General features: G+C 41.4%; 1 protein-coding gene across 12 annotated transcripts in view; it reads left to right on the top strand.

The window, feature by feature from the left end:
• SORBS2 (sorbin and SH3 domain containing 2) overlaps nt 1-15213 on the top strand; it is a 234529-nt gene extending 219316 nt beyond the window's left edge. For all 12 annotated transcript variants that reach the window (XM_074396724.1, XM_074396726.1, XM_074396728.1 and 9 more), the window contains one exon: nt 13077-15213. In XM_074396724.1, the coding sequence (XP_074252825.1) occupies nt 13077-13138 (62 nt within the window). In that variant the 3' untranslated portion in view covers nt 13139-15213. The remainder of the gene's footprint in view (nt 1-13076) is intronic.
• Nucleotides 15214-24927: the final 9714 nt, after the last annotated feature.

Here is a 24927-nt window from a genome sequence, read left to right as displayed (position 1 = left end):
GATAGGAATAGTGTTGAATCCATAAATTACTTTGGGCAGTATGGCCATTTTGACTATATTGATTCTTCCTAACCATGAGCATGGAATGTTTTTCCATCTGTTTGTGTCCTCTATTATTACCTTGGGCAGTGGTTTGTAGTTCTCCTTGAAGAGGTCCTTTACATCCTTCATTAGTTGTATTCCCAGGTATTTTATTCTCTTTGCAGCAACTGCCAATGGGAGTTCGTTCCTGATTTGGCTCTCTTTAAGTCTGTTATTGGTGTATAGGAATGCTTGTGATTTCTGCACATTGATTTTGTATCCTGAGACTGCTGAAGTTGCTTATCAGTTTCAGGAGATTTTGGGCTGAGATGATGGGGTCTTCTAAATATACAATCATGTTGTCTGCAAATAGAGACAATTTGACTTCCTCCTTTCCTATTTGAATACCCTTTATTTGTTTTTCTTGCCTGAGTGCTCTAGCTAGAACTTCCAGTACTATATTGAATAGGAGTGGTGAGAGAGGGCATCCTTGTCTAGTGCCAGATTTCAAAGGGAATGCTTCCAGTTTTTGCCCAGTCAGTGTGATATTGGCTGTTGGTTTGTCATAAATAGCTTTGATTATTTTGAGATACGTTCCATCAATACCTAATTTATTGAGGGTTTTTAGCATAAAGGGTTGCTGAATTTTGTCAAAGGCCTTCTCTGTATTAATTGAGATAATCATGTGGGTTTTGTCTTTCTTTTTATGTGATGAATTACGTTTATAGACTTGCATATGTTGAACCAGCCTTGCATCCCTGGGATGAAGCCTACTTGATTATGGTGGATAAGCTTTTTGATGTGCTGTTGTAACCTGTTTGCCAGTATTTTATTGAAGATTTTTGCATCTATGTTCATCATGGATATTGGCCTGAAGTTTTCTTTTCTTGCTGAATCTCTGCTGGGTTTTGGTATCAGGATGATGTTGGTCTCATTAAATGATTTGGGAAGGATTCCTTCTTTTTGGATTGTTTAGGATAGTTTCAGAAGGACTGGTATCGGCTCCTCTTTGTATGTCTGGTAGAATTTGGCTGTGAACCCATCTGGACCTAGGCTTTTTTTGGGTGGTAGGCTCTTAATTGCTGCCTCAACTTCTGCCCTTATTATTGGTCTATTCAGGGTTTCGACTTCTTCCTGGTTTAGGCTTGGGAGGATGCAAGTATCCAGGAATTTATCAATTTCTTCCAGGTTTACTAGTTTATATGCATAGAGTTGTTTGTAATAGTCTCTGATGATGGTTTGTATTTCTTTGGAATCTGTGGTGATATCCCCTTTATTGCTTTTTATTGTATCTATTTGATTATTCTCTCATTTCTTTTTTATTAATCTGGCTCGTGGGCTATTTTGTTGATTTTTTCGAAAAAACAGCTCCTGGATTTATTGATTTTTTTTCAAGGGTATATATATATATATATATATATATATATATATATATATATATCTTTAAGTTCTGCTCTGATCCTAGATATTTCTTGTCTTCTGCGAGCTTTTGAGTTTTTTTAATCTTGCTCCTCTAGCTCTTTCAATTTGGATGATAGGGTGTCCATTTTCTATCTATCTTTGCTTCTCATGTGGGCAGTTATTGTTATATATTTTCCTCTAGACACTGCTTTAAATGTGTCCCAGAGATTTTGGTATGTTACGTCTTCATTCTCATTGGTATCGAAGAACATATTTGTTTCTGCCTTCATTTCATTGTTTATCTAGTCAACATTCAAGAGCCAGTTGTTCAGTTTCCATGAAGGTGTGCAGTTCTGTATTAGTTTCTGAACTCTGAGTTCTAACTTGATTGCACTGTGGTCTGAGAGACTGTTATGATTTCCATTCTTTTGCATTTGCTGAGGAGTGATTTGCTTCCAATTATGTGGCCAATTTTAGAGTAGGTGTGATGTGGTGTTGAGAAGAATGTATATTCTGTGGATTTGGGGTGGAGAGTTCTGTAAATATGTATTACGTTTTCTTGGTCCAGGTCTGAATTCAAGTCCTTAATATCCTTGTTAATTTTCTGTCTCATTGATCTAATACTGACAGTGGGGTGTTAAAGTCTCTCACTATTATTGTGTGGGAGTCTAAGTCTCTGTATAGGTCATTAAGAACTTGGTTTATGTATCTGGCTGCTCCTGTATTGGGTGTGTATATATTTAGGATCGTTAGCTCTTCTTGTTGCATTGATCCTTTTACCATTATGTAATGTTCTTCTTTGTCTCTTTTGATCTTTGTTGGTTTAAAATCTCTTTTATCCGAGACTTGAATTGCAACTCCTTTTTTCTCTCTCCATTTGCTTTGTAAATCTTCCTCCATCCCTTTATTTTGAGCCTTTGTGTATCATTGCATGTGAGATGGATTTCCTGGATACAGCAAACTGATGGATTTTGTTTTTTAATCCAATTTGCCAGTCTGTGTCTTTTGATTGGGGCATTTTGCCCATTTACATTTAGGGTTAATATTGTTATGTGTGAATTTGATCCTGCCATTTTGATGCTAGCTAGTTGTTTGTTTTACCCATTAGTTGATACAGTTCATTGTTAATGCTCTTTACCATTTGGTATGTTTTTGGAGTGGCTGGTACTGGTTGTTCCTTTCTATGTTTAGTGATTATTTCAGGAGCTCTTGTAAAGCAGGCGTGGTGGTGATGAAATCCCTGAGTACTTGCTTGTTCATAAAGGATTTTATTTTTCCTTAACTTATGAAGCTTAGTTTGGCTGGATGTGAAATTCTGGGTTGCAAGATCTTTTCTTTAAGGATACTGAATATTGGCCCCCACTCTCTTCTGGCTTGTAGGGTTTCTGATAAGAGATCTGCTGTGAGTCTGATGGGCTTCCCTTTGTGGGTAACCCAACCTTTCCCTCTGGCTGCCCTTAGCATTTTCTCCTTCATTTCAGCCCTGGTGAATCAGACGATTATGTGCCTTCAGGTTGCTCTTCTTGAGGAATATCTTTGTGGTGTTCTCTTTATTTCCTGGACTTGAATATTGGCCTGCCTTGTGAAGCTGGGTAAGTTTTCCTGGCTAATATCCTGAAGAGTATTTTCCAGCTTGGATTCATTCTCTCCATCACACTCAGGTACACCAATCAAGCGTAGATTAGGTCTTTTCACATAGTCCCATATTTCTTGGAGACTTTGTTCATTCCTTTTTACCCTTTTTTTCTTTAGTCTTGCCTTCTCATTTTATTTCATTGAGTTGATCTTCGACCTCTGATATCCTTTCTTCTGCTTGGGCAATTTGGCTGTTGAAACTTCTGTATTATTTGCGAAGTTCTCGTGTTGTGTTTTTCAGCTCCATCAATTCACTTATATTCCTCCCTAAGTTGTTTATTCTCATTAGAATTTCTTCAAATCTTTTTTCAAGGTTCTTAGTTTCTTTGCATTGGGTTAGAACATGTTCTTTTAGCTCACAGAAGTTTCTTATTACCCACCTTCTGAAGCCTGATTCTGTCATTTCATCACACTCATTCTCCATCCAACCATGTTCTCTTGCTGGTGAGGAGTTGTGATCCCTTGTAGGAGGAGAGGCGTTCTGGTTTCAGGTGTTTTCATCCTTTTTGCACTGGTTCCTTCCCGTGTTTGTGAATTTATCCGCCTGTCATCTTTACAGTTGTTGACTTTCAGATTGGGTCTCTGAGTGGACGTCCAGTTTGTTGATGATGAAATTAACTCTGTTTCTTAGTTTTCCTTCTAACATTCAGACCCTTCTGCTCTAGGACTTCTGAGGTCCATTCCAGTCCCTGCTTGCTTGGGGATCACCTGCAGCAGCTGCAGAACAGTCAGGGTTGCTGCCAGTTTCTTCTTCTGCTATCTTTGTCCCAGCAGGATGGGATGTCAGATGTCATTCTGAGCTCTCCTTTATGAGATGACTCTTTGGATATATGAGGGTTGGGGAGCTGCTTGAAGATATAGTCTGTCCTTTATAGGAGCTCAAGTGCTACAGTAGCTCAAATGCTGAGCTGTGAGCTCCACTGTTCATTCAGAGCTGCTGGACAGGTACGTTTAAGTCTGCTGCAGCAGAACTCATAATGGTCCCCCCCTTTTTTCCCCCAGATGCTCTGTCCTGGGAAGTTAGGGCTTTATTTATAAGTTTCTGTGATGCTGCTGTCTTTTTTCAGGGCTTCCCTGCCCAGCAAGGAGGCAGCCTAGTTACTGTCTGCCTGCAGAGGCTTTGCTGAGCTGCTGTATGAACTTCTCTGCAGTCCTGTTTATAAGGGTATAGTTAGAACTGCCTCAGCAATGGCGGTCCACCTCTGTGATGGCAGGCTGCCTCAGCAATGGCAGACTACCTCCATAGTAGTGAACTGCCTTGGTAATGGCAGACGCCCCTCCTCCACAGAGCTGGACCATCCCAGGTTCAGCTGTGCTTGCTGTGAAACTCTCAATCCAGAGCATTTCAGACTGCTGGTTTTTTTTGTTGTTGTTGTTGTTTTTTTGTGGGCGTGGGACCAGCCAAGTCTGACCACGTGGCTCCCTGCCTCAGAACCTGCCCTTTTTTTTTTTTTTACTTGATGGGTGACTCTGTCTCCCAGGTGTCCCAGTCACCTGTTGAAAAGGTGCTGGGATCTGTGTGATTTCCTGTGCAGCGACCCACTGCACCTGCTTAAACAGCTGTGCTGAGATTCATGGCACTTTTTTGCCTGGGAATCTCCTGGCCTGGCTCCCTGTTTCAGTCCCCCTTTTTATCAGTTGAATGGGCTACTCTGTCTCCCAGGAGCTCCAATCATGAGCTAAAACAGTGCCCAGACCCTTGTATTTTGTGTGGAGACCGGCCGTGCCGGCCAAAACAGCTGCGCTGGTGACCCGTGGGGCTTATCCACCTGGGAATCACCTGGTCTATGGGAAATAAGTCTGTCTTAGAAATGCAGCATCCACTTACCCTCCCTGCTTTCGCTGGGAGCTGCAATCCTGAACCGTTCCTAATTGGCCATCTTGGATCCATCTCCAGCTATTGCATTTTTAATACGGTTTAGTATTCACTACATCAGCTATGTTTGATTTTCTGCTAGCTTTATTTCAAACTCAACTCAGAGAAGAAAATTTCTTTAAATAGCAGAAACCAGGAAAGATTGAGATCTAAGAGCAACAACAACAAATGGTCCCCAGAAGAGAAATATCAATGCTCATTTCCATGGAAAATGTTAGTTGTCCACAGTGAGAATCTAAGTTCAGAGGGAGCGAGATTCTGTGAACAGCTCCCTCATTTCTTGGCTCTCATGGATCCCTAAAAGTTCATTGACTCACCTTAGCTTTAATTTATGTTGGAAGTGGAGAGAAGTTCCATTCTTCCCACTTAAAAGGCAATTTTATTTTTACCATCCTAAACAAAAAAAAAAAAAAAAGAGAGAGAGGTCTTCTGAGAAAACATTTTTAGACAAAAGTATTTTACATTGGGACACAGAGGGGAAAGATGAGAGGATGAGAGGAGAGGAGGACTCACTCTAGACATCCATCGGTGGCAAAATCATGAAAGAATTGAGGCCATGTTGCAGCCACAAGCTTCTGATTTTATTTCCACTAAAAAAAGAAGAAAAGGCCAAGCACAGTGGCTTACACCTGTAATCCCAGCACTTTGGGAGGCCAAGGCAGGTGGATTACCTGAGGCCAGGAGTTCAAGATCATCCTGGCCAAAATGATGAAACGTCTTCTCTACTAAAAATACAAAAATTAGCTGGGGATGGTGATGGGTGCCTGTAATCCCAGCCACTCGGGAGGCTGAGGCAGGAGAATCACTTGAACCTGGGAGGCAGTGAGTGGAGATCGCACAATGCACTCTAGCTTGGCAACAGAGCAAGACTCTGTCTCAAAAAGAAAAAGAAGAAGATGACAAAATGTAAAATGGCTTGCCTAGCCAAGGAGAAAGAAAAACAGTCATCAAACCAAGGCAGTAAGTGCCAGGACACAGGGGAGAGATGAAGCTTGAGAGACCCTATCCACTCCATCTATGCTGCCTAAAGAAGAATTTAGCAGACCAACTTTTACATGAAGTTTCCAAGGAATTATGTTATTTGAAACCAGAGGTGACCATAATGATGACAGCCATTTGTGCATGTGGCTAAAAAATACACCATGTTAGAAATCATGCCCAGTGGTCAGGGATCCAAGATGGCCAAATAGGAACAGCTCTGGAGTGCAGTTCCCGGTGAGAACAATGCAGAGGGTGAGTGGCCACATTTCCAAATGAGTTTTTACCGCCCACAGACCAGGAGATTCCCAAGCTGAAAAGTGCCACGAGTCTCCGGCACGGCTGTTTCAGCTGGCACAGAAGGTCTCCACACAAAAACTCACACAAACCTGGGTAGCTGTTTCAACTGGTGCCTGAAACGCCCAGGAGACAGAGCCGTGGATTCAACTGAAAAAGAGGGGGCTGAAAAACAGGGAGTCAGGTGATCTGGCTCAGGGTGTCCCACCCCAACAAAGACCAGCAATCTGAAATGCTCTGGGTTAAGAGTTTCACAGCAAGCACAGCTGGACCCCAGACAGTCCAGTTCTGTGAGGGGGAAGGATATCTGCCATTACCAAGGCAATCTGCCATTACAGAGGCAGTCCGCCATTACTGAGGCAGACCACCATTACCAAGGCAATTCTAACTATACCTCTATAAATAAAACCACAAGCAAGTTCACACAGCAGCTGGGCAGAGCCCACAGCAGCTCAGCAATACCTCTGTTGACAGACTGTGACTAGGCTACCTCCTCGCTGGGTAGGGCATCTCTGAAAAAAGGCAGCAGCACTACAGGATCTTAAAAATAAAGCACCACCTTCCCAGGACAGAATACCTGGGAAAAAAGGTGGTTATGAGTTCCACTGCAGCAGACTTAAATGTACCTGCCCAGCAGCTCTGAACAGAACAACAGAGCTCACAGCACAGCACTTGAGCTCCTATAAGGGACAGACTGTCTCCTCAAGCACTCTCTGACCCCTGTATATGCAAAGAGACACCCCATAAAGGAGAGCTCAGGCTAACATCTGCCGGGTATCCTTCTGGGACAAGGATAACAGAAGAAGAAACTGGCAGCAACCCTGACTGTTCTGCAGCCGCTGCAGTTAATCCCCAGGCAAGCAGGGACTAGAGTGGACCTCCAGCATTCCTACAGCAGAGGGGCCTGACTGTTAGAAGGAAAACTAAAAAACAGAAAGAAATAACTTCATCATCAACAAATAGGACGTCCACTCAGAGAACCCATCCGAAAGTCATCAACTACAAAGACGACAGGTGGATAAATCCACAAAGATGGAAAGAAACCAGGGCAAAAAAGATGAAAACACCCAAAACTGAAACGCTTCTCCTCCACCAAGGGATCACAACTCCTCACCAGCTAGGGATCAAAGATGGATGGAGAATGAGTGTGATGAAATGACAGAAACAGGCTTCAGAAAGTGGGTAATAAGAAACTTCTGTGAGCTAAAAGACCATGTTCTAACCCAATGCAAAAAACTAAGAACCTTGAAAAAAGGTTTCATGAAATGCTAACAAGAATAAACAGCTTAAAAAGAATATGAATGAATTGATGGGAGCTGAAAAACACAACACAAGAACCTCGTGAAGCATACACAAGTTTCAATAGCTGAATCGACCAAGTGGAAGAAAGGATATCAGAGATTGAAGACCAATTCAATGAAATAAAATGAGAAGTCAAGACTAGAGAAAAAAGAGTGAAAAAAATGAACAAAGCCTCCAAGAAATATGGGATTATGTAAAAAGACCTAATCTACATTTGATAGGTGTACCTAAATGTGATGGAGAGAATGAATCCAAGCTGGAAAATACTCTTCGGGATATTATCCAGGAGAATTTCCCAAACCTAGCAAGGCAGGCCAATATTTAAGTCCAGGAAATAAAGAGACCACCACAAAGATATTCCTCAAGAAGAGCAACCCCAAGGCACATAATCATCTGATTCACTAGGGTTGAAATGAAGGAAAAAAAAAATGCTAAGGGAAGCCAGAGGGAAAGGTTGGGTTACCCACAAAGGGAAGCCCATCAGACTCAGAGCAGATCTCTCAGCAGAAACCCTACAAGCCAGAAGAGAGTGGGGGCTAATATTCAACATCCTTAAAGAAAAGAACTTTCAACCTAGAATTTCATATCCAGCCAAACGAAGCTTCATAAGTGAAGGAGAAATAAAATCCTTTTTACAAACAAGCAATTGCTCAGAGATTTCATCACCACCAGGCCTGCCTTACAAGAGTTGCTGAAAGAAGCACTAAACATAGAAAGGAACAACCAGTACCAGCCACTGCAAAAATGTACCAAATAGTAAAGACCATCGACACAATAAAGAAAATGCATCAACTAATGGGCAAAACAATCAGCTAGCATCAAAATGGCAGGATCAAATTCACACATGACAATATTAACCTTAAATGTAAATGGGCAAAATGCCCCAATCAAAATACACAGACTGGCAAGTTGGATAAAAAGTCAAAAGCCATCAGTGTGCTATATCCAGGAAACCCATCTCACATGCAAGGACACACATAGGCTCAAAATAAAGGGATGGAGGAAGATTTACCAAGCAAATAGAGAGCAAAAAAAAGCAGGGGTTTCAATCCAAGTCTCTGAAAAATAGACCTTAAACCAAAAAAGATCAAAAGGGACAAAGAAGGGCATTACATAATGGTAAAAGGATCAATGCAACAAGAAAAGCTAATGATCCTAAATATAGATGCACCCAATATAGGAGCAGCCAGATACATAAACCAAGTTCCTAATGACCTACACAGAGACTTAGATGCCCACACAATAATAGTGAGAGACTTTAACACTCCACTGTCAATATGAGACAGATCAATGAGACAAAAAATTAACAAGGATATCCAGGACTTGAACTTAGACCTGGACCAAGCAAACCTAACAGACATTTACAGAACTCTCCACCCCAAATCCACAGAATATACATTCTTCTCAACACCACATCATACCTACTGTAAAATTGACCACATAATTGGAAGTAAATCACTCCTCAGCAAATGCAAAAGAATGGAAATCATAACAAACAGTCTCTCAGACCACAGCACAATCAAATTAGAACTCAGAATTAAGAAACTAACTCAGAACCCCACAACCTCATGGAAACTGAACAACTGGCTACTGAATGTTGACTGAATAAACAATGAAATGAAGGCAGAAATAAAGATGTTCTTTGAAACCATCAAGAATGAAGACACAACATATCAGAATCTCTGGGACACATTTAAAGCAGTGTCTAGAGTAAAATTTATAGGAATAAATGCCCACATGAGAAGCAAGGAAAGATCTAAAATCGACACCCTATCATCAAAAGAGGAGCAAGATCAAAAGAACTCAAAAGCTAGAAGACAAGAATCTAACATCAGAGCAGAACTGAAGGAGATAGAGACACAAAAAACCCTTCAATAATTCAATAAATCTGGTAGCTCGTTTTTTGAGAAGATCAACAAAATAGACCACTAGCTACATTAATAGAAAAGAGAGAAGAATCAAATAGATGCAACAAAAATAATAAAGAGGATATCACCACCAATTCCACAGAAATACAAGCCACCATCAGAGACTGCTACAAACAGCTCTATGCACGTAAACCAGTAAACCTGGAAGAAATGGATAAATTCCTGGACACTTGCACCCTCCCAAGCCTAAACCAGGAAGAAATGGAAACCCTGAATAGACCAATAACAAGGGCAGAAGTTGAGGCAGTAATCAAGAGCCTACCACCCCATAAAAGCCCAGGTCCAGATGGGTTCACAGCCGAATTCTAACAGACATACAAAGAGGAGCTGGTACCAGTCCTTCTGAAACTATTCCAAACAATCCAAAAAAAGGGAATCCTTCCCAAATCATTTAATGAGACCAACATCATCCTGATACCAAAACCCAGCAGAGATTCAACCAAAAAAGAAAACTTCAGGCCAATATCCATGATGAACATAAATGCAAAAATCTTCAATAAAATACTGGCAAACAGATTGCAACAGCACATCAAAAACCTATCACAATCAAGTAGGCTTCATCTATGGAATGCAAGGCCAGTTCAACATAGTCAAGTCTATAAACATAATGCACCACAAAAAGAGAACCAAAGACAAAAACCACATGATTATCTCAATAGATGCAGAGAAGGCCTTTGACAAAATTCAACAACCCTTTATGCTAAAAACCCTCAATAAACTAGGTATTGATAGATGTATCTCAAAATAATAAAAGCTATTAACAACAAACCCACAGCCAGTATCATACTGAATGGGCAAAAACTGGAAGCATTCCCTTTGGAATCTGGCACTAGACAAGGATGCCCTCTCTCACCACTCCTATTCAATATAGTATTGGAAGTTCTAGCCAGAGCAATCAGGCAAGAAAAAGAAATAAAGCGTATTCAATTAGGAAAGGAGGAAGTCAAATTGTCTCTATTTGCAGACAACATGATTGTATATTTAGAAGACCCCATCATCTCAGCCCAAAATCTCCTGAAACTGATAAGCAACTTCAGCAAAGTCTCAGGATACAAAATCAATGTGCAGAAATCACAAGCATTCCTATACACCAATAACAGACTTAAAGAGAGCCAAATCAAGAGGGAACTCCCATTCAAATTGCTGCAAAGAGAATAAAATACCTGGGAATACAACTAATGAAGGATGTAAAGGACCTCTTTAAGGAGAACTACAAAACACTGCCCAAGGTAATAATAGAGGACACAAACAGATGGAAAAACATTCCATGCTCATGGTTAGGAAGAATCAATATAGTCAAAATGGCCATACTGCCCAAAGTAATTTATGGATTCAACACTATTCCCATCAAGCTACCTATGAGCCTCTTCACAGGACTGGAAAAAACCACCTTAAACTCCATATGGACCAAAAGAGAGTCCGCATTGCCAAGACAATTTTAAGCAAAAAGAACAAAGCTGGAGGCATCATGCTACCTGACTTCAAACTATACTACAAAAGCTACAGTCATCAAAACAACATGGTACTGGTAGCAAAACAGAGATATGGACCAATGGAACAGAACAGAGGCCTCGGAGGCAACACCACACATCTACAAACATCTGATCTTTGACAAACCTGACAAAAAGAAGAAATGGGGAAAGGATTCCCCGTTTAATAAATAGTGTTGGGAAAACTGGCTAGCCATGTGCAGAAAGCAGAAACTGGACCCCTTCCTGACACCTTACACTAAAATTAACTCCAGATGGGTTAAAGACTTAAACATAAGACCTAACACCATAAAAACCCTAGAAGAAAACCTAGGCAAAACCATTCAACACATAGGCAGAGGCAAGGACTTCATGACTAAAACACCAAAAGCATTGGCAACAAAAGTCAAAATAGACAAATGGGACCTAATCAAACTCCACAGCTTCTGCACAGTAAAAGAAACAATCATTAATGTGAACTGGCAACCAACAGCATGGGAAAAAATTTTTGCAATCTATCCATCTGATGAAGGGCTAATATCCAAAATCTACAAAGAACTAAAACAGATTTACAAGAAAAAACTAACAAACTCTTTCAAAAATGGGTGAAGGGCATGAACAGACACTTATCAAAAGAAGAAGATATATATGAAGCCAACAAATATGAAAAAATGCTCATCATCAGTGGTTCTTAGAGAAATGCAAATCAAAACTACATCGAGATACCATCTCACGCCAGTTAGAATGGGGATCATTAAAAAATCTGGAGACAACAGATGCTGGAGAAGATGTGGAGAAATAGGAACACTTTTACATTGTTGGTGGGAGTGTAAATTAGTTCAACCATTGTGGAAGACAGTGTGGCGATTCCTCAAGGACTTAGAAATAGAAATTCCATCTGACCCAGCAATCCCATTACTGGGTATATATCCAAAGGATTATAAATCATTCTGTTATAAAGACACATGCACATGTATGTTCATTGTGGCACTGTTTACAATAGCAAAGACCTGGAAGCAATGCAAATGCCCATCGATGATAGACTGGACAGGGAAAATGTAACACATATTCACCATGGAATACTATGAAGCCATAAAACATGATAAGTTCGTGTCCTTTGTAGGGACTTGTATGAATCTGGAAACCATCATTTTCAGCAAACTGACACAAGAACAGAAACTCAGACACCACATGTTCTCACTTATAAGCGGGTGTTGAACAATGAGAACACATGGACACAGGGAGGGGAGCATCACACACTGGGGTCTGTTGTGGGGAATAGGGGAGGGACAGCAGCGGGTAGGGAGGTTGGGGAGGGATAACATGGGGAGGAATGCCAGATATAGATGACGGGGGGATAGAGGCAGCAAACCACATTGTCATGTATGTACCTATGCAACAATCCTGTATGATCTGCACATGTACCCCAGAACCTAAAGTGCAATTTATATATATATATATATATATATATATATATATATATATATATATGAAATATATGTATTTAAAAGAAAAGAAATCATGCTCAGTGATAGAACTCCCACAAATAGTGCTTAAAGTTTTTTCTTCTTTAATAATTTGTAAACTGTTGAAAAATTTTAATTGTATACTGGATGAAGGACTCTGGCAGTGCTGTTTTTTAATAAATTATGTGGCACTGAGCATGATCCATGAGATGGTGAAACTGCTTGGACAGCTACCGGGTGCTGCCAATGATGCCTTCATGTCGCACCTGTGTTGCGCAGGCTGCTGGGCCCTGAGAAGCCTTGCTCTTAGGATTTTCCACTCACCCTGTCACCTGTCAGCCTCACCTTGATCCCTCATCTGCCACTCCTGTGTGGCAGCCCGCGGGGCTGAGTTCCTCCACTCGCCTCTTCAGCAGGAGGAGGAGTTCCTCCTTTGCCTTTAGATTGGGAGGCTGAGCGTTTCCGTTTAGGCGCACGCGATGGCAGGGCATCATTTATGCTGGAGGGGCAGTGACAGCGTCAGGCAACCAGGGAAAACTGCTGATTTCGTCTGCCTATGGGCTAACAGTGAGTTGCTGCCTTCTCTTCCAAACCCCTCTGGGCCTGGTCTCTTCACAAGGCCTTGTAAATGGGAAGTATTCAACCCATGTGTATGAACTGATATTGTTGTTACCCACCTTTCATTACTCGCTTCTGTTTTCAGGAACCTCAAGAAGAACCAAATTCTTTGGTACCTTCCCCGGAAACTACGTCAAGAGGCTGTGAATGACTCTCCCTCCTTATGCAGGCCGCTTTTCAGCCACGAACCTGTGTCATCGCGCCTCAGACACCCTGCGGGCCTCCCGTTGTCATGCCTTATGGTTTCCAATGCGCCGTCACCATCTCCACCTGCCAGCAAACCACCAGCAGAGTAACTGCCGCTGCTGTGAGCCTGGGGGCGACATGGCAGCCTGGCCTCCCCGTCAAAGTGTGGATTCCTACTTCTTGCTCTAAGCATTGACACGTCAGAATGTGGGATCAGAAAGAAAATCATGAGACTTAAAAATGGTCAAATACTTGAGGCAAAAAAAAAAAAAAAAAAGCATCTCCAGGCGGCTCTCCAGCATCATGGCTCTATTTCAACATCTCTCCCCAGGCAATGTTCTCCCCCAAAACAACCAGAAAATTGTTTATTGGGAAATGCTGTGGTTTGCGTTTTCACATTCTTAGCTTGGCAGTGTATATTCTTTTCACAAGTTTGCCTAGTGTCTTGGTTTACACCATATGACAACTGTAACTGTACTTTAGCAACTGTCTGCCTGCACATATATGTTGTAATATGCACAGTGATTACAACCTTTAAAGCAAGAAGAGGAAAGTTAATCTGGATGAGTGCGATTTTGTTGGTTGAATGTGAGTTTTCAAATAGGAATCTTCTTCTGCAATTTTTGTGGCACTTTTTAGAAGTGCAAACAGTAAATGAATAAGAGCCTTTGGTAATAAACCATGACAATACAAGAGGCTGAGCTAGACTACAGGGGAAAACTATTGTGTGTAAAGTTGCATCGCTATTTTATATTAAAATGTAACGATCAGCATCATGAACAATGAGCTCTTAGTGTTTTATTTATCTGAAAAAAAATGTAATTAAAGCAGTGTTAGTGAAAGGTGCAAAGAACTATTCTAACATAGACACTTGAAAGTATCTGTAAGCAATACTAGTAGGTAAGATTTCACTGTGTGTACACATAAACATTTGAGATTGTATGAGAACATATAATCCACATGATATGTTGTACATTTTATGGAAATGTAATAGAATCTCACATGTTATTTTATAGAAATAGAGTACAGAAGCATCACAAGTATTAAGGTTGGTTTTAGCAAGGATTATGATTAATACAATTATTTTTACTATAATAATTATTTTTCTTCTATGGAACTCAGAATCCTGGCTACATTTGAGGACAGGAATATGTTGAGCCTGATTTTCCTGGTGTGTGTAAAATATTTCCTAGGAATAAATTAGGCACTTTTTAGAAACAATGTTAAATCATTCAGGTTTTATTTTCTGCCCTGAAGCAGAAATTTACAAAATGATATTGGGACCTGAAAGATTTAACTAGTTCACAGTGCCTAAATTACACATACTCCGAGAACTAGCTTTGTATTTCTTATGACTTTGCATAAGAACTATTCATCTTTGGATCTTGAGCACCTTATAGATAAAACTTTTTATGGCATTTCTCCCGTGGACAGTGGTTGATCTTTTCACAATGTACGTAGTCTCTAGAATTTTGTACATATGTTTGCTCTTTTTTTGTACAGACTATTTAGTTGCTGAGAAAACAGGGGAGTTTCCTGATTTGGTCTTTATCCTGCAACAACACTTTCAGCAGATTAGCCTTTCCCTGTCTCACAGATCACAAGCACCCCTAGATAGTGTCATTCTGTCAGAGAGCATTTATGCAAAAATCTATGAAGTTAAAAGATCGTAGAAGCCAAACTGAAATGTACATTTATATGGACTGATTACAAAGGAATTTCATTAGGAAGAAGGTAAAGAAATATCTGAGTAGCCTACCTTGATTTCTGTCAAGTTCACAACCAGCTTTATATTTCAAGTGCATGCAGCTTTGCTGATAAATGAATAATTATCTTTGATGCCATTTATGGGAAAAGACTTCAATATCTGTTGCCTGTCATATTTAAGAAAAATTACTGTTTCTACTCTCTGTATCTGATTTTAAAAGAAAAAAATATTCATACCTGACTTCCAGGAATTGACTTCGAATTCGTACAAGCAAAGGTCATTGTGTTTTTCTTGAATAGACATCTAATAAATTTTGCTTGGAAGTATACTTCAGGTTTTCTTCTTGACATTTATCTTTATATAAATCATTTATTTTATTCCAACTTGTTAGTTAAACTAAGAGAAAATGCATTTGCTGTGTGTTCTTTTAACACAAAAATGGAGAAAAGATGTGTCAGCATCAGCTCAGAGAACTACTTTTAAACCCACCGCCAAAGCTCATTGGCTAAACATTCTTTGGATAAAAATCACCCTTCTGCTAAAACAATGCATTCTAAAATATTTCTGCCTCAAAACAACTATTTTTCCAAGGAGGGGTTCGTTACAAGGAGTTGTAAGCACTTTCCCAAATCTACAGTCAAATTTACAAATCTTTGCCCTAAGCAGCTTCAGCACCATTGGCCCGGCACCATTGTCCACACACTTTCAGTGAATTTCAAATGATGGGTGGCCGTGGGGTCCCTGCTTTCTGCCACACGAATGGGAAAGAGCCAGCTTGCCTGCTTGGACCCTTTCTCATAAACCTTAGTCCCTTCTTGCTCTATGTGTTTTGACCCTTTTCCATATCTATCTCTTAAATATTCAGAAATATGGATATTCCTTTCTTGCCAACTCAGTTATCAGAGATGTCCCATCACATTGCTTCCCCTTAACACCCACTCTGCTGCCTTCTATGCCATAGGATAATTCCTACTCTATTTAGCATTCTGCTAAAATGCAATCCCTTTGGGTGAAGAATATACCCCATAATACTCTTTTGGTCTTGTTTTCATCTCAATGTTTAAAGGTCATATAACTAGATCAATCTGACCTATCCATCCAGGTTGGTGGAAGGGTGAAAGGAGGGGACCCTGTGATACTTACATGCCGAATCTTAACCCCTCCTTTAGCTGTATTATCGCTAAAAACAAACATGTCCATTTCTTACTTGATTCAATGCAGAAAGAACCTGTTTGAGTGACTTTTCATACTCATTTACTGCTTGGTCTCTCATCATAGGTGGTTGGATTGTGTGGCCTGATCATTTCTTCCTGCTGTTTTCCAGATTTTCACCACAAAGAAAGATACTCTTTAAAGAATTATCTGACCACGGCTAGGCGCAGTGGCTCGTATCTGTAATCCCAGCACTTTGGGAGGCCGAGGCAGGCAGATCACATGAGCTCAGCAGTTGGAGACCAGCCTGACCAATATGGTGAAGCCCGGTCTCTACTAAAAACACAAAAATTAGCTGGTCTCTGGTGGCATATGCCTGTAGTCCCAGCTACTCAGGAGGCGAAGGCAGGAGAATCGCTTGAACCCGGAAGGTGGAGGTTGCAGTGAGCCAAGATTACACCACTGCACTCCAGCCTGGGTGACAGAGGGAGACTCTGTCTCAAAAAAAAAAGAATTATTTGATCAAATAAGACTAAGCACTCTGTCAGCTTCCGAGTGCCTGTTTAGTTATTTAATTATTTCATCCCCCTCTGCAGATGGTAGCTAACAGTTCATTCATCAGTTATGATTTCAGATTATTTACTCACCATTAATGATTACAGATAGAATACAAGCAGAGATGGGTATTAGTAATAAGCAGTCAATAGCAGAGATTTCCAGACTGTGGCCTGTGGACCAAATTCAGCTCATGACCGGTTCTTGAATGACCTGAAAATTAAGAATGGTTTGTACAGGTGAGCACTGGCAATCCGTTTGATGGAACTCTAACTCTGAACCTCAGTTAAGTAAAACGCCATCTCCCCAGAAGAGGGTTCTTTTATTTACATTAGTAACTCTATGTTAGAAAAAAAAAATATATGCTCTATTTTTATTTTATTCCTAAATCAATAACAATTGGTAGAAACGTGTTTTCTCTTTATTATGTGAGAATGCACATAGTATCCTTAATTTTGCTTCCTAGGTCACAAAACCTAGAGTATTTACTATCAGTTCCTTTAGAGAAAACCTTTGTGAATGCTTGGCCTGTGCCTATTGTTAGCAACGAACTTGGAAACTGACCAGAGGAAAAGCAATATTGAACACCTGCTGTATACCAGGCTGTTATTCACGTGTGTTCTATATCTTTATGCTCACACCAAATCTAAGAGGAAGCCTGCTTTGTGTCCACTTTAGAGATGAGGGAGCCAAGGCTCTGGGGGGGGGGGGGTTAAATAACTTACCCAGACATATAAGGAATTACACATAATACATGCTCAAAATCGGATGGAGAATGCCATGTGTCCATCTCCCAAGCCTGCCATCTTACTTCTAAACCATGAAAGCTTGGGGCTAACCACGTTGTTCATCAAGCTGGGTACTCAGGGTTGAACAGCTGCATCCATCCACCTCCTTCCCACTCCACCATTCTCACAAACAGGGCTGGCACGAATGGACGCCCCCTCTTAACAGCATCTTACTGTGCATAGGATGAAGAGAAAGAGCACAAATTGTTTCCCTGAAGAAAGCCCATCAACACAAATTGTTACCCTGAAGAAAGCCAAGTTTGGTTTCTAAAAGGACACTAACCAGTGAGCATGTACTTTCAATGACTGACAGGTGTTGACTAACACAAGCCTGTCTGTGAGTTGACTCACTGGGAGACACCCGAGCCCAGCATGCTCCCGGAGCGCTGTGTGCTTACCGGACATCTGCTAGGCATACAAAGCCCCAGGCTACACCAGTCATTCTCTGCAGGGTGACGCTAAGTGGCCTGAGCCTGAGCTCACTGCTAAATCCAGCCCCACCGCAGCTCAGGACAGTTCCATCTGAGCTCACGCACATGCAGCTCATCTTGACCCAAAAAACATTCGGTACAAGACAGACTGCCTAGCAAATCTTCACCTGTTCACTTGGGGTTTCTTGTTTCATTCTTTTCCCTAAAATACTATGGGTGACTCAGTTGTCCCTGTGTCTTCCAAACATAAGTGTCATTTCCAATACAACTCTTGTTACCATTAACAACACCAGTGGGTGCGTGCTGAATCTTCTACTGATTTCACAGGGAGCTTGAGGGTAACTTTTGCAAGCATTTCTTTTTCAATTCCACAGGCAATCGATGCTTATTGTAGGAAAAATTAGAAAGCTATAAACGAACAAAAAGAAACAGGTTCACTAAGAGATCCATGTAGGATATGGATTCGAGTATGAAACGTATCTTCCTAAGTATATCTCTGAACATGTGTATTTAATGTGGCAGGGGTCATGTAGGTAAAAATGAGATTATACTGAATATACTGTTTTGTTTTGGGTGTGTGTGTGTGTGTGTGTGTGTGTGTGTGTGTGTGCATTTTTTTTTTTAAGACAGAGTCTCACTGTCACCCAGGCTGGAGTGCAGTGGCACAATCTCAGCTCACTGCAACCTACGACTCATCAGTTTAGGTGATTCTCCTGCCTCACCCTACCAAGTGGCTGGATTAAAGGTGTGAGCCACTGTGCCTGACTAATTTTTGTATTTTTGGTAAAGATGGGGTTTTGCCATGTTGGCCAGGCTGGTCTTGAACTCACGACCTCAGGCGATCCACCTGCCTCGGCCTCCCAAAGTACTGGGATTACAGGTGTGAGCCACCGCGCCCAGCCTGAACATACTGTTTCATAATCTGCACTTTCTCTTCATCAGGACTCTGACATAAAGTGAATAAACCATGTTTCAAGTCAATTTGACATTAGCGAGGTCTATAAAAAGAGGGAGAAGAAGTCTAAGTCAATCCTCGGAATTCATGAAAATACCATTAACTCAAAACATCAAAAGCAAGAATTACAAAATTACCATCAGGTTAGAAAATCTATTGTAATCTGAGGAACTGGTAGAGGAAGGAAAGGAAAAATGAAGAGAGAAAAGAAAATAATACTTAACATCTTCCTACTATCTGCCATCACTTGCTTTAAGCATCTGTATAGCCAACGGATGGCTAAAGGAAGAGAGAGATCAAACTGGGAAACGAATGTGTGGATTGCAGTTGGCTGTCACATCCAAACCTTCCTGAAGGTGTGTTTCAATTTTTTCAATCAAAATGGACAGAATAGATCATTTACTTTGAAATTTGACATAGTTCAAAAAGCTAGATTGAGCATATGTTTATAATGTACTAGCCCAGAGCTTCTTCCCTGGGGGTGGCTCTGTCACTCCCCCAGGGGTCATCTGGCAATTTACAAGCACATCTTGGGGGTGCTACCGGTATCTAGTGCATAGAAACCAGAGATGCTGCTGGACCCAAAATACACAGGCCAGCCCTAACAACTCAGAATTATCCAGCCCAAATTGCCTATCCTGTTGAGGTCAGAAGCCCTGCCCGAGGGTAACTCAAAGCACTTAGGAGAATCATCTTTTAAACCACTGTAAATCATTGTAAAAGATTTTTTTTTAATCCAGAATTTGAAAGCTAAGAGCCACAGCCCTGATTTCTCATCGGCCCTATTCCTGGCAGATCCAGACCCTTTGTAGAAAACAGTTCCTCCTCCGGAACTCAGGAGGTAAAGCCGGAATCCACATAGGAAGGAATCAGACAATTCCTGAGGTGGACTGAAGTGCAAGGTAGATGAGTACTAGAGATAAATATGGATCCCTGCGGAATGTCTCTGGGCAAAGCGGTCCTTGTAAAAACATCTCTACTGAGGCTCAGGTCAGCCCAGGGCAGAGAGGCTATCCTCTCCCACGCGACCTCAGAGGCAATGATGTCATCAGCAAAAGCCAGGTGTGTGAAGTGAAGCAAGCTCAGTTATGAGTGAGATGTCGCAGGCCACAGGGTTAAGGTAAAAAGACTGCATCGCCTTCCAGAAGACATGCAGCCTGCAGGGCACCGGTGACGAGGCCAGCCTGGGCTCAGAGCGGGAGCGCTGGTGAGGCTGCGTCGCCATGCTTTACTGGGTCATTCCATTGTGTCCTCTCATCACGCACACCATCTGCAATGCAAGTGATGCCCATGTCCCTAGTGAAGAAAAGATGGGGATCTTCTCATCTCTAGTTTATACTCATAGTAACTGTGTGTTTAAACACAAAACCAGGGGTCAGTCCTTGTTAGGGGCTGAATTGTGTCCCCATCTCTCAAAGTTCACACATTGAGTTCTAAACCCTGGAACCTCAGAATGTATTTGGCATAGGGCATTTAAAGAGGCCCTATTAAGGTAATTAAGGTAAAATGAGTGGGATAAGCTGGTAAGGTAATCTGAGTGGGCCCTAAATTAATGTAACTAGAATCCTTATAAAAAGAAGTGATCAGGACACAGACATGTACAGAGAGACCATGTGAAGACACAAAGAAAGCAGCCATCTACACTCAAGGAGAGAGGCTTCCCAAACACCAACCCTGAGATACCTTCAACCCCAAGTCCCAGCCTCCAGAACTAGAAGAAAATAAACGTTCATTGTTTGAGCACAGCAGTCTCCAGTACCTGCTTACAGCAGCCCACACAGGCTAGTACAGACCTTCTCTCAGGGACACCCACTTCCACCCACTTCTCTGCTCCCCAGTTCCTAGTGGATGATAAATGCAGAGGATCTATCTTGTTCCAGAGGGTGACAACCGAAATCCCTCTGCCCCAAGCTTCATCCTCAATTTAGGATTTGCATATAAAAACAAGATATAGTAGGGGATAACTGTTGAGTAGTTCAGCTTATAACTTCACAAAGACACCCCTTTCCTACATACACATACAGACATACATAGAGCACCCGAATCAAAACAGCCAGTGGTATACTCAGTAATGCAGGAAAAAGTTCTAGGTTCCCAGGGCGTAAATATTTAGCAAGGGCCTCTCACTTCAACAGACTAGGAATCTGCCATTCATCTACCCTGCAGCAGAAGCTCTATCTGAGTCTGAGAGACAGCAATAGTCCTCTACAAGGGGAGAATCTTAACTTTCCCTACTGCCTTTCATGTCTGCAGGTGGCTTATAAACAACACACATGTATTTCTTGCAGTTCTGGAGGCTGTGAAGTCCAAGATCGAAGCATGAGCAGACTTGATGTCTGGTGAGGGTTAGGGTTAGGGTTAGGGTCCCACTTCCTCAGAGAAAGCCTTCTTGGCTGCAAGTGGTGGCTCACATCTGTGATCCCAGCACTTTGGGAGGCCAAGGCAGGAGGATCCTTTGAGCTCAGGAGTTCAAGACCAGCCTAGGCAAAAGAGTGAGACCCTGTCTCCACCAAAAACAAAAAATTAGAAAAAAAAAAAAAAGTAGTCCCAGCTACTCAGGAGGCTGAGGCGGGAAAATCACTTGAGCCCAGGAAGTTGAGGATGCGGTGAGCTATGATAATGCCACAGCACTCCAGCCTGCACAACTGAGCAAGACCCTGTCTCATTAAAAAAAAAATAAACAAGAAAAGAGCCTTCTTTTTTGTGTTCTCACATGATGGAAACAGAAAGGAGCTCTCTGGAACTTCTTTCATAAGGGCACTGATCCCATTCATGAGGGCTCTGCTCTCATAACACAACAACCTCCCATAGACCCCTCCTCCCAATATCAGCGCTTTGAAGATCAGGATTTAACACATGAATTGGAGGGGACACAAACATTTGGTCCATAGCCTTGCAAGGGCTGCTTCCATGGGGACAACATCCACATTTCCAAATTATAATTGCACAACTTGGAATGTGAGCTGAAGAGGCAAAAAAGACACAAGAAATGGATATCTAGAGCCCTCAGGAGATGCCTCGGGCAGTCAGACTCTCCTGGTCTCTCTCGTTGGCTCCCGGTTCCACAAAACCAGACTATTTGATCCACCTCGTTTCATCACATGTTCTCAATCATTGGCTTTAAGAAGCCATCTCAAATGCACACTGAGGCTTCAAAGGAAGTGTCAGCAGCCTGCTAACCTTCCTTCCACAAGGGACAGGGGAGACACTGAAACAGTCCATCAACAGTGTGTGCCACTCAGTAAATAAATACTCGTATACGTTTTATGTTAAATATCAAAGGAAAATGAAGCCAAGTGTGGTGGTGGTGACTGTAGTCACAGCTACTCCAGAGGCTGAGGTGGAAGGACGTCTTGAATTGATGAGTTTGAGACCAACCTGGGCAGCGTAGCAAGATCCTGTCTTTAAAAAGAAGAAAGTTAATAATATCACAAGTTATTAGAGAATTATGAAATATCAGTGTTCTTCACCAGAGTGCAAGTGTAGGGAAGGCTATGATGAAATATAAGCCCAAGAATTTATAGATAATACTCGTCCCAGACAAACCTCCTGGGACAAAATGCAAGGAAGGGGTATACCTTTTCTAACTGCTCTAATTTTCTAATGACTCCCCGACCATTCTTTAATCAACCAAGTGAAATGGACCTGAAAATTAGATTGTCGTAAACATAAATCTTATTAGGTCTATAATGCAATGACAACCACTAGCACTTTTGTCTGTCCCTGCTCAATGACATTAGCCCATATTTGAACCATGCCACTTTTTTTAACAGATGAGCTTTGATACAAGGAACAGGATATCAAGACCAAAATTCCACTCAAGCTTGTCATTCAAAGCGCTCAGGCTTGACGATTCCTGACTGAATGCCACCAACATCTCAACTAAAGCCATCTGGGGGCTGGGACACAGAGTTGTTGACACAGCAAGATATCACTCTGATAATTCCACTGGGCTCATCCTGGTGACTCAATATTAATACAGTGTGTTTAATTTAAAGCAGAAGAAGTCGCACACAGACATCAAGATATTCTGAACCTGATATGTCACCATAGAACAGATCGGGAGGATGAGACTTGCTCACTTTTTAAATAAGAATGTCCCCTTCAGAGGCTGCTCCTATACACACTAGCCAGTTGTTGGCCTGTCGGGGTTGCCGATAGCACAGGCTTCTCCTTAGAATTACCGGCATTTTCCACCCTAACCCTTCAGCAAAGAAATGAGGTGGCTACCAGACAGAAATGAGTTGAAACTACTAAGTCCATATTTGGTCTGTTCCCTAGGAAAAACACGGAGACTATTTGTTCCAACTATTTACAACAAGGTCTCTAAAATATTATTCTTTCTCTCCCTCACTCTTTCTCTCCTCCCTGCTAAAGGATAAATCTCAAAACATTTACAAACGCTGAGGCCCAAGACCTCCCACCCACCCGACATCCTTCAGCACACACACTCATGGCTTTGGTCAGCTGTCAGAGGCTGTGACAAAAAGCTTAGCAGACATCTGTTCTTGGACTAATGGCCAGGGTATTCCTTTCACTATCAAAGATAAATTGCTAGACAGCTGTATGACAAGCCACAGCATAGTTCTCGACACTGGTGATGCATGGACGAGATGACCAATTTTCTAAATGGGGTCACGAAGAACCTTCTTACTTCGGGAGCCATTTTTTCCCAGTGAGGAAAGATTTAAAGCAGTATCAAGGACCGCTGTGCAAACTTCAGATCCAAAGGCATCCAAGCTTCCTTTTTGGCTGCTGCTAAGGACATGTTATTTGAAGATTGTTCTGGCAGTCAGAGTTTACAGAAAGAAAAAGTATAAGAGAGTAAATGCCTTGCTTTGCCAATGAGACTCCTATAAATGGTATTAAAAGCATATTTTCCCAACTCAGACTCAATTAGGTTTCTAAGGAAGTGGGCTTGTACTGGTGACTTCGGTCAGCTTGTAAAATGATGTAATAAAAGAACTTCACATAATATTTATCTGAGGAACAAATAAGATAAAATATACAAACAGTCCAGCATGTGGTCGGCTCTAACAAGCTAGTTCCCTGCCCTTCTTGTCCTTTGGAAGCCACCATTAAGCTGATTCTCATTAGCATCTAACATGTGAATACACTTGTTAGATCCTTTTGGCTGCATTGACATGTTTTATCAGCTAGATGTTTGACGAAGACAGTCAGAATGTGGCATTTACAAATACGTTTGAAATCAATGAGAGATTTCTAAAGCAGATATTATATAAAACAGACACTAGAATTGTTCACAGTTAGCTAATCAGTTCTTAAGAAGAACATGACATAAAAACACAGTTAGAAGCCAGAAACAGAAAAGCAGCAGAGCAGAAAATTTGGATAAAGCACTACCAGCCAGCATCTATCTGGATGGTTCCACGACAGAGACCGAGCCTCAGCAACCCTCCCAGGATGACGGGTTCAAATTATTTTGAACTCATTTCACACAGCCAGATCAGGAGCCCAGAGCCCAGCACTAGGCCCTCATATGACCGGTGACATTGAGAAAGTGACTAGTGTGGCCTGATGTCAATATCCTAGATGGTGAAATGAAAAAAAAATAAAATAAATTAATCAGCAAGATCCTTCCATTTCTCAACTGTCCATGAAATAATAGTTCAGTAAAAATACCAGCAGACTGAATGACAAACCGAATATGGATTTCAAAGAAACAAATTCATAAAAACTGGTTTTGATGCTAGAAATCTGCATGAGAATTCACAATGGGGGGCCAGACTGTGAGCTCAGCCTCCCATACAGGCAGTTTCAATTAGGAGCTCAGCACAAAACAAAGGCCATGAAGAGATCATTTGAAAAAAAAAAAAAAAAGAAAGAAAGAAAACATAGCACTACTAAGTACATGAGTAAGAGTAATTACTCAATCCCAGGAACCAAAAGTAAAATCAGGTACAGCTTTTCACCTAGCAAACTGGCAGCCAATTGAAGACTCATCTCCATATTGTGTTAAGAGAATATGAATTGATAAATTGACTTTAAAATACAAAAAACTACCTACGGTGTATTATACTTATTACCTGGATGATAAAATAATTGTACACCAAACCCCCCAAGACACACAGTTTACCTATATAACAAACCTGAACACGCACCCCTGAAGCTAAAAGTTAAAAAAAAAATTTTAATACTGC

Source organism: Saimiri boliviensis, chromosome 3 (genome assembly GCF_048565385.1).
Source record: "Saimiri boliviensis isolate mSaiBol1 chromosome 3, mSaiBol1.pri, whole genome shotgun sequence".
Taxonomy (NCBI): domain Eukaryota; kingdom Metazoa; phylum Chordata; class Mammalia; order Primates; family Cebidae; genus Saimiri; species Saimiri boliviensis.
This window is presented reverse-complemented; position numbering and strand designations above follow the sequence as displayed.